The 10,334-nt window shown below is 35.2% G+C and overlaps 1 protein-coding gene across 6 annotated transcripts; it reads left to right on the top strand.

Annotated features, from left to right (window-relative positions):
* Window positions 1-235: 235 nt before the first annotated feature.
* Window positions 236-10,091, top strand: LOC114181285 (putative disease resistance protein At3g14460). 6 transcript variants are annotated; one of them, XM_028067701.1, is made up of 4 exons: window positions 3,662-3,896; window positions 6,129-6,379; window positions 6,528-9,647; window positions 9,839-10,075. In XM_028067701.1, the coding sequence occupies exons 2-3, from the start codon at window positions 6,334-6,336 to the stop codon at window positions 9,602-9,604; spliced, it is 3,123 nt and encodes a 1,040-aa protein (XP_027923502.1). In that variant the 5' UTR covers window positions 3,662-3,896; window positions 6,129-6,333; the 3' UTR covers window positions 9,605-9,647; window positions 9,839-10,075. The 6 variants fall into 6 exon arrangements, 5 of the variants coding, with proteins under 5 accessions (XP_027923502.1, XP_027923500.1, XP_027923499.1 ...); XR_003603788.1 differs by lacking the exon at window positions 6,528-9,647 and having other exon boundaries at window positions 236-3,896; window positions 9,839-10,091; XM_028067699.1 differs by having other exon boundaries at window positions 6,129-9,647; window positions 9,839-10,074.
* The last annotated feature ends 243 nt before the right edge of the window (window positions 10,092-10,334 follow it).

The following is a 10,334-nucleotide window of genomic DNA, read 5'->3' as shown; positions in this document are numbered from 1 at the left end:
ATTTTTCATTATGAAGTATGTTTGAGATACTAAATTAATAAATTTAAAATAAAAACTTAAATTAGAAATAACTAAATAATACAATTCTATGTTTCATAAGTTATAAACCAGCTAAGTCAATTTAATCTCTAGTTCATATACGTGTCAAAAATCAGAAAAGTTGCTTTGTCAGGAAGACTTAAAAGCTATTGGTTGAGTATTAATGTTCAGTGTTCTTAAAGTCAAGTCACCGTTCTTGAGAAAATACCTAACTACTCATTTCATCACCATAGCAGCTCCCTGCACTGAATCATTGTGGAATCACACACTTCCATCTTACCATGGCAGCAGAACTTGTTGGTGGTGCTCTTCTTTCTGCTTTCGTTAATGTTGCATTTGACAGGCTGGCTTCTTTTGAAGTTTTAGACTTCTTTCGTAGAAGAAAACTTGATGAGAACCTGCTCAGCAATTTGAACATCATGCTGCACTCCATCAATTCTCTCGCTGATGATGCAGAACAAAAGCAGTTCAGAGATCCACACGTCAAAGCATGGCTTTTTGCTGTCAACGAGGCTGTCTTTGATGCAGAGGATCTCTTGGATGAAATAGACTATCAACTCATCAAATGCAAAGTGGAAGCTGAATCTGCACATCAAAACTTGACTTACAAGGTATCCGATTTCTTTGATTCTACTATCAGTTCATTTAACAAGAAAATTAACTCCGGAATGAAAGAAGTCACAAAAAATCTAGAATATCTTGAAAAGCAAAAGGATGCTCTTGGCCTGAAAAAGTGTACTTACTCTGGGCATGGATCAGGTAGTAAAATGCCACAGAAATTGCAATCATCTTCTTTGGTGGCTGAAAGTGTTATTTATGGCAGAGATGCTGACAAAGAAATGATGTTAAATTGGCTCGGATCTGAAATCGACAATCATATCCATCCATCAATACTTTCCATCGTGGGCATGGGTGGGTTGGGTAAGACCATACTTGCCCAACATGTGTACAATGACCCAAGGATCGACGATGCAATGTTTGATATCAAACTTTGGGTCTGTGTTTCGGATGATTTTGATGTTTTGACTGTGACAAAAGCAATTCTTGAGGAAATCACAGATGAAAAGGATGACAGTAGAGACCTACAAAAGATTCACAAAAAACTGAAAGAAAAATTGTCAGGACGCAAATTTCTTCTTGTTTTGGATGATGTTTGGAACGAAAGACAAGAAGAATGGGAAGCTGTGCGAACTCCTCTTGGTTATGGGGCTCCAGGAAGTAGAATTCTTGTCACAACACGTGGGGAGAAAGTTGCTTCTAATATGAGGTCTAAAGTGCATCGCTTAAAACAATTAGAAAAGGATGAATGCTGGAAAGTTTTTGTAAAGCAAGCATTAAAAGATGATGATCTTGAATTAAATGATGAGAAAAAGGAGATTGGTAGAAGGATAGTGGAGAAGTGCAAAGGATTACCTCTTGCTTTGAAAACAATTGGATGTCTTCTCCGGACAAAGTCATCAATTTCATATTGGAAAAACGTATTGGAGAGTGACATATGGGACTTACCAAAAGAAGTTGAAATTATCCCTGCTCTGTTATTGAGTTATCAGCACCTTCCTTCTCATCTCAAGAGGTGCTTTGCTTATTGTGCATTATTTCCGAAAGATTATGAGTTTGAAAAGAAGGAATTAATTTTGTTGTGGATGGCTGAAGGTTTTCTCCATCACTCTCCACATATAAAGAATGTACAAGAAATTGGTGAACAGTATTTTGACGATCTACTAACGAGGTCCTTATTTCTTCAATCAAGCTGTAAAATGCGATTTGTCATGCATGACCTTATGAATGATTTGGCAAAATATGTTTGTGGAGACTTATGTTTCAGTTTGAAATTTGATAAAGGAAACTGTATACCCAAAACAACCCGTCATTTTTCATTTGCATTCGAAGATGTAAGATATTTTGATGGTTTTGGAAGTTTAACTGATGCTAAAAGACTGCGTTCATTTCTTCCGATTACAAAACCTAGAACTTCCTATAGCGGTTTTTCTTGTCAATTCAAGATTATGATACATAAATTGTGCTCCAAGTTGAAGTTTTTACGCATCTTATCTTTGTGTGGATATTCTGACCTTAGAGAGATCCCTGAATCTATTGGTGATCTTAAACATCTCCTCTCGTTAGACCTTTCGTTTACTTGTATACAAAAACTACCTGACTCAATATGTTTGCTTTATAACTTGTTAATACTGAAGTTGAATAGTTGTTTATATCTAGAGGAATTTCCCTCAAATCTGCATAAACTCACAAAATTGTGTTGCTTAGAATTTGAAAGCACAAAAGTGACAAAGATGCCAATGCGTTTTGGAGAATTGAAGAATCTTCAGTTATTGAATATGTTTTTCGTTGATAAAGATAGTGAGCTCAGTACTAAGCAGTTAGGAGGACTCAATCTTCATGGAAAACTATCAATTAATGAGGTGCAAAACATTGAGAATCCATTGGATGCATTAGAAACAAATTTGAAAAATAAACACCTCATGGAACTACAGTTAAAATGGAATTCGAATCACATCCCAGATGATCCGGGGAAAGAAAAGAAAGTGTTTGAGAATCTACAACCTTCCAAAAACGTGGAACATTTGTCAATAGAGAACTATGGTGGTACAGAATTCCCAAGTTGGGCATTCGATATATCATTATCAAATTTGGTGTTCTTAAAGTTGGAGGACTGTAAATATTGTCTGTGTTTGCCTCCACTTGGACTATTGTCATCTCTGAAGACCCTTGAGATAGGAGGCTTAGATGGAATAGTGAGCATTGGTGCTGAATTTTATGGGAAAAACTCTTCTTCGTTCAAGTCCTTAGAAAGATTGAGATTCTACGACATGAAGGAATGGGAAGAATGGGAATGTAAAACCACTTCTTTTCCACATCTTCATCATCTTTCTATCGAGAGGTGTCCCAAGTTGAAAGGTATGTTAAACCAACTTCTTCATTTAAAGGAACTAGTTATTTGTGATTGTTATCAACTCATCATTAGAGGAAACAACATCATTACATCCTCGCTTCAACTCTTGACAATTATGACAAGCCCACATGTAAATATTCCTATTGCCCATTATGATTTTCTTGAAGAAATGAAAATTGATGGTGGCCGCTGTGACTCTCTTGCAATCTTTCAGCTAGATTTATTTCCAAAACTACGTTGTCTTCGATTGACAGATTGCCAAAACCTGCAAAGGATTTCACAGGAGCACACCCATAATCATCTCAAGGAAATGACTATTTATGGATGTCCTCAATTTGAATCATTTCCCAATGAAGGGTTATCTGCTCCGTGGCTACAAAGAATTGAAATTGATGGAGCGCAGAATTTGAAGTTGTTGCCAAAAGGCATGCATACCCTGCTTCCGTCTCTTAATGATCTGAAAATAATTGATTGTCCACAAGTGGAGATGTTCCCAGATGGAGGTTTGCCATCAAATGTAAACAAAGTGTCTCTTTCAAGTTCAAAACTTATTGCCTCTCTGAGAGAGAACTTGGATGCCAACACATCTCTTTTTTGGTTGTGTATTAAAAAGGTTGATGTGGAGTCTTTTCCTCTTGAAGTTTTGCCCAAACATACTTTTCTACAAATCTTTGATTGCCCAAATCTCAAAAAGATGGAGTACAAGGGTCTCTGCCACATCTCATGTCTCTCACTTGAGCACTGCCCCAACCTTCAATGCTTACCAGAGGAGGGTCTACCTAAATCCATCTCTCATCTTTTTATCAAGGGTTGTCCGTTGTTGAAAAAGCGTTATCAGAATCCAAAAGGTGAAGACCGAAAAAAGATCTCTCACATTAAAAACTTGAGAATTTGGTATTAAGAAGTTCAAAACTAGATGTGCCGCAATTCCATTTGTCTTTATCAGGTGCTAATTCTCTATCTTTTCCATTACAATTTTCTTAGTTGCAAATATTTCACTGCGTAATCGCCATTTACTAAAACAACTGAAACACTTAGTAATAAGGAGATGGTGAGATGAGTTTCAATGGATGATTTTGTTACTTGACAATAATATAATTCTTTTCGAAATCAAACATTTTTCTACAACTTGTCTTTTGCTATTATTGGTTATTGCGTTTGAACAAAATTAGTAACTCTGTTGCAAATATCATCACACATTTATTCAAGAATGATAAGATAACTTAGTAGTTAAATAAAATGGAAAGGAGGGAAAGGTTGATGGTTCAATCTCCTACTAACATTTTGGATAAATAAGAAAATCTAACAACTAATATTTGCTGATAAAAGTTAATTATTATTTTTTCAATATTCTTGATGATCTTTTTTTTTTTCTTTCGAAAGTTGGTTAAAATATTTTCAACTAATTTTGTCTAATGTAGGTTTAAGTTGATGAAGTTTGTCGAGTTGAAGATAAATCCAGTTAGTCAAGCTGACATAAGCAGCCATATTTAAGGTTAACAGAAATTTTTTGAATTAAAACTAAAAAAAAAAAAAAAATCCTAGAAGTTATTGATAAATAATTAACATTTGTGTGTTCATTTTAAAAAACTTTGGAATAATGCATACAACAAATAAAAGGTAAATAAATGTTGTCTAAAGGGTGTTATGGCAAGGGCTTTTGCAAAAGCTCAATTTCTGGATAGTTTGTTGATTGTACATGGCCATATGTGTTATTGACATACATTAATGATGGTAAAACCATGCATCCATCTGTTCCTCTCAGTCTTGAAGATTTAGTGTTCATCTATTCAATTGTTTCACAGTCCAACTTTAGTTTCCTCAATGTTCTCAAGTAACAGAAAAGAGAGAATAACATAATTCAACAAAGTAATGCAAAACAAAGCTTTATTTGATTATTTTACAACTGATTACTACAAGAAGTTATAGTTATCTGATGTACAAAAATATTATACAAAGAGAACAAGTAGAAGAGATTGGAATTGGCTTATCTGATGATGACTTACCTAAACAGGTCCAAGGAAAATTAATACACCCCAGAGACAGATTGAAGCAAAGGGAATTATGAAATGTAAATGCTTCTAAACACATATTCTTAGACCCTTGAAATTGTATTTCATTTCTTTTCTTCCCTTGGGTTTCCATTTGTTTATAAAATTAGGGGAAGAGAATTTGTGTAGCAGTCACCTTATATAAATTAATTAGGTAAAGCTTGAGTATTTGTTGTACCAAAAAGAGTTCTTGTATTTTTTAATGAAAGAAGCAATATATATTTTACAATATATTTTATATATAAATTATCTTTGTTATCTAATGGAAGTTCCAAAAACAACTAGAAACATGACATACCTCTGTATGTCAGTTAGGTTCGTGATATATGTCAACTAAAAAAGACTATAATAACAGTTCATATCAGTACTGTGACCATTTTCTAATATAAAGTGCATACATAAGCGTTATTTTAATTTTAAAATGAAGAATTTATATCCTAAAATTTGAAATACGTTAAAAACTGTTAAAACATATTTAAGTGATTGATATTTAGGTGTATCTTCTATATATCCACAATTTGAAGCTAGAGATAGAACAATAAAATAATGACGTATAGCGTCAGACATTTATTCATTAAATATACGTTTGTCATATCATATTAGAAGATAAACAAACAATTATTGCTAGACTTGGGACCATCGACCTCTTTGGATACCCATTTCCTACCCTCAGCATTTTATACCATTCAACGCACCAAAAGCATAGAATATAGAACTCATGATTTATGTCTTAATCAAACATATAAAATATGTATCCAGTGTTTGAATCGTGCACTCCTAACCCAACCATCGCTCTTTATGGTTGGCTCAATGTGTGAATGCAACGAATAATTGTGGAATTAAGCTTTTAAGAAAGACTCAAATGTGATGTTGTTTGAGAGTAGCCATCAAAGAAAACGATGTTCCACCATCCTTAAAGTCAACTCATCCTTTCTAATATACTTTACTACTCATCCTATCAATAGATATACAATCCTGCGCTGAATCCTTGTCACAAACTGCATTTCAAATAACTGATTTTCATTCTTCCCATCATTTTACATTTCCTACCATGGCAGAACTTGTTGGTGGTGCTCTTCTTTCTGCTTTCGTTAATGTTGCATTTGACAAGTTGGCTTCTCCTAAAGTTGTAGGCTTCTTTCGTGGAAGAAAACTTGATGAGAAGCTGTTGGGCAATTTAAACATCATGCTGCACTCCATCAATGCTCTCGCTCATGATGCAGAACAAAAGCAGTTCAGAGATCCACACGTCAAAGCATGGCTTTTCGCTGTCAAAGAGGCTGTCTTTGATGCAGAGGATCTCTTGAAGGAAATAGAGTATGAACTCACCAGATGCCAAGTGGAAGCTGGATCAGACCCACAAACCCTTACTTCCAAGGTATCAAATTTCTTCAACTCTACTTTCACTTCATTTAACAAGAAAATTGAATCAGAGATAAGAGAAGTCCTAGAAAAACTAGAATATCTTGCAAGGCAAAAGGGTGCTCTTGGTTTGAAAGAGAGTATTTACTCTGGTGATGGATCAGGTAGCAAAGAGCCACAGAAAATGCCATCATCTTCTTTGGTGGTTGAAAGTGTTATTTATGGCAGAGATGCAGACAAAGAAAAGATTTTAAATTGGCTCACATCTGAAACTGAGAATCATGACCAGCCATCAATACTTTCTATTGTAGGAATGGGTGGGTTGGGTAAGACCACACTTGCCCAACATGTCTACAATGACACAAAACTGGAGGAGGCTAAATTTGATATCAGAGCTTGGGTTTGTGTTTCCGATCATTTTAATGTTTTGACAGTGACAAAAACAATTCTTGAGGCAGTCACTAAATCTAAAGATGATAGCGGAGACCTACAAATGGTTCATGAAAGATTGAAAGAAAAAATATCAGGAAAGAAATTTTTTCTTGTTTTGGATGATGTTTGGAACGAAAGACAAGAAAAGTGGGAAGCTGTGCGAACTCCTCTTAGCTATGGGGCTCCAGGAAGTAGAATTCTTGTCACAACACGTGGTGAGAAAGTTGCTTCTAACATGAGTTCTAAAGTGCATCGCCCAAAGCATCTAAAAGAGGATGAATGTTGGAAAGTTTTTCAGAAACACGCATTAAGAGGTGATGAGCTTGAATTGAATGATGAAAAAAAGGAGATTGGTAGAAGGATAGTTGAGAAATGCAAAGGATTACCTCTAGCTTTGAAAACAATTGGAAGTGTTCTTCGCACAAAGTCATCCATTTCAGATTGGCAAAGCGTATTGGAAAGCGACATATGGGACTTACCCAAAGAATTTGAAATTATGCCTGCTCTACTATTGAGTTATCAACACCTTCCTTCTCATCTCAAGAGGTGCTTTGCGTCTTGTGCATTATTTCCGAAAGATTATGAATTTGACAAGAAGGAATTAATTTTGTTGTGGATAGCTCAAGGTTTTCTCCATTGCTCTCCACAGAGCAACAATCTAGAAGAAATTGGTGAACAATATTTTAATGATTTACTAATGAGGTCTTTCTTTCTTCAATCAGATTTCAAAACTTGTTTCTTCATGCATGACCTTCTAAATGATTTGGCAAAATATGTTTGTGCGGACTTCTGTTTCAGGTTGAAATTTGATAAAGGAAACTGCATATCCAAAACAACCCGTCATTTTTCATTTGCATTCTCTGATGTAAAATATTTTGATGGTTTTGGGAGTCTAACTGATGCTAAAAGACTGCGTTCTTTTTTCCCATATAAAGAATTTGGGAGAAGAGATAATGATTATTATCCTTTGCAATTCAAGATTTTGGTACATGAATTGTTTTCCAACTTTAAGTTTTTACGTGTCTTATCGTTGGATGCATATTCTGAGCTTAGAGAAGTCCCTGATTCTGTTGGTGATCTTAAACATCTCCATTCTTTAGATCTTTCGAGAACTGGGATACAAAAACTACCTGACTCAACATGTTTGCTCTATAATTTGCTAATATTGAAGTTGAACTATTGTTCAAGTTTGGAGGAGTTGCCCTTACATTTGCATAAACTCACCAAATTGCGTTGTCTTGAATTTAAAAAAACAAAAGTGACAAAGATGCCAACGCATTTTGGAGAGTTGAAGAATCTTCAAGTACTCAGTGCGGTTTTTGTCGATAAAAAGAAGGAGTTCAGTACTAAGCATCTAGGCGGGCTCAATCTTCATGGAAGACTATCAATTAATGAGTTGCAAAATATTGTAAATCCTGTAGATGCATTAGAAGCAAATCTGAATAATAAACATCTTGTGAAGTTAGAGTTAAGATGGAAGTCAGACCATATCCCTGATGATCCAAGGAAAGAAAAGAAGGTATTGGAGAATCTAAAACCTTCCAAAAAATTGGAACATTTGTCAATCAAGAGCTATGGTGGTCCAGAATTCCCAAGTTGGGTGTTTGACAATTCATTATCAAATTTGGTGTTCTTAAAGCTGAAGGACTGCAAATATTGTTTGTGTTTGCCTCCCCTTGGACTATTGTCATCTCTGAAGACCCTTGAGATTATTGGGTTGGATGGAATAGTGAGCATTGGTGCTGAATTTTATGGGAATAGCTATTCTTCGTTTACATCTTTGGAAAGATTGACATTTTCAAACATGAAGGAATTGGAAGAATGTGAACGTAAGACTGCTGCTTTTCCACGTCTTCAAATTCTCAAGGTGTATCAATGTCCCAAACTAAAAGGTCTGCCAGATCAACTTGTTAATGTAAAGTATCTTTATATAACTGGTAGCATGAAAGCATCGTTCCTTGAAAGGTGTGAGCATACTGTATCTCATAATTCACTTGAAGACTTGAACTTTTGTGCTTTTCCAATTATGAATATTCCAATGGGTAGTAGCTATGATTTGCTTGCAAATATTAAGATCAGTTGCGGTTGTGATTCTCTAACAACCTTTCCACTAGATTTCTTTCCAAACCTTAAGTCTCTTTCATTGCTTTTCTGTCGTAACCTACAAATTATTTCACAGAAGCACACTCATAATCGTCTCAAGCATTTGTCAGTTGCCGGTTGCTCTCGATTTGACTCATTTCCTAGTGAAGGTTTATCTGCTCCGCGGCTACAGACAATTGATATTCATGGAGCGGAGAATTTGAAATTGTTGCCAAAACGGATGCAAATCCTGCTTCCGTCTCTTCATGTACTAAAGATAATTCATTGTCCAAAAGTGGAGATGTTCCCAGACGGAGGTTTGCCACCAAATGTAGAAGATGTGTCTCTTTCAAGTTTCATACTGATGGCCTCCCTAAGAGAGACATTGGGTACCAACACATGTCTTCAAAGCTTGTCTATTAAATATATGGATGTAGAGTTTTTTCCCGATGAAGTTTTGCTACCACACTCTATCACTTCTCTAAAACTCTCTGATTGCCCAAATCTTAAAAAGATGGAGTATAAGGGTCTCTGCCACCTCTCCTCTCTCTCACTTCATAACTGTCCCAACCTCCAATGTTTACCAGAGGATGGTCTCCCCAAATCCATCTCCTCTCTTGAAATATTGAACTGTCCATTGTTGGAACAACGTTGTCAGAATCCTCAAGGCCAAGACTGGAAAAAGATTGCTCACATCGAAAAACTAATTGTTCGCTCAAAAGTTTAAAATTAGCTGAGCTATAATTCCCGTTTGTCTGCCTCTTCAACAGGTGTTGATACTCTACACTATCTCTCTGCCTTTTCAATTACAATCTTGTTAGGCGCAAATAGTTGACTATGTAAATGGAATTTACATTGTTGTGCTAATACATTCATCACTTTGTCTAATGATTTCTTTTGTTAGTTGTTGATTGTTAATTTTAAACTAATGATTTAATTGGAAGCCGGTATCTTTTTACAGCATTCTGATCTGAATGGAGGGAGCAGAAGACACCCTCATCGGCTGGCCCTTGACTTCATTCTAAGCTCGACACTTAAAAGAGTAAGTAGTTGTTTAGGGATATTGTTCTTGAAACAAACACAATTGTGAAAATGCAAGTAATTTTATACTTCCTTTTCTTGGTACTTGAACTTGTATCTGTTTTCATCTTGTTAAATTTAAATTCTCTGCTCATTTTTTCTGTGTTCTTTGTTTGCTGTACTTTCAAAATTCACGGATGATTATTAATATTTACAAAATAGCGTGTTTTTAATGTTCAATAGAAAAAAAAAACAAGAAAAATTGGACTCAGTTTTGGGGAGTGGAATTAAAACAATAAGCATTACAGTAATAGCTTTTACTTGTTACGTTACAATTTTCTTCTCCCAACTTTTCGTTTATTTACGAAATTTGTAGAGGAAGGATTTTATGTAGTTGTCAGAAAACATGTAAAATTTGTGTAATTGTTGAACTGTAA

Source organism: Vigna unguiculata, chromosome 4 (assembly GCF_004118075.2).
Source record: "Vigna unguiculata cultivar IT97K-499-35 chromosome 4, ASM411807v1, whole genome shotgun sequence".
NCBI lineage: Eukaryota > Viridiplantae > Streptophyta > Magnoliopsida > Fabales > Fabaceae > Vigna > Vigna unguiculata.
Note: the sequence above shows the minus strand (reverse complement) of the source record. Positions and strands in the feature narration are given on the sequence as shown.

Bases quoted from the DNA above. Each gene is read 5' to 3' on its own strand.
- LOC114181285 (XM_028067698.1), top strand. From the start codon at position 6,053: ATGGCAGAACTTGTTGGTGGTGCTCTTCTTTCTGCTTTCGTTAATGTT.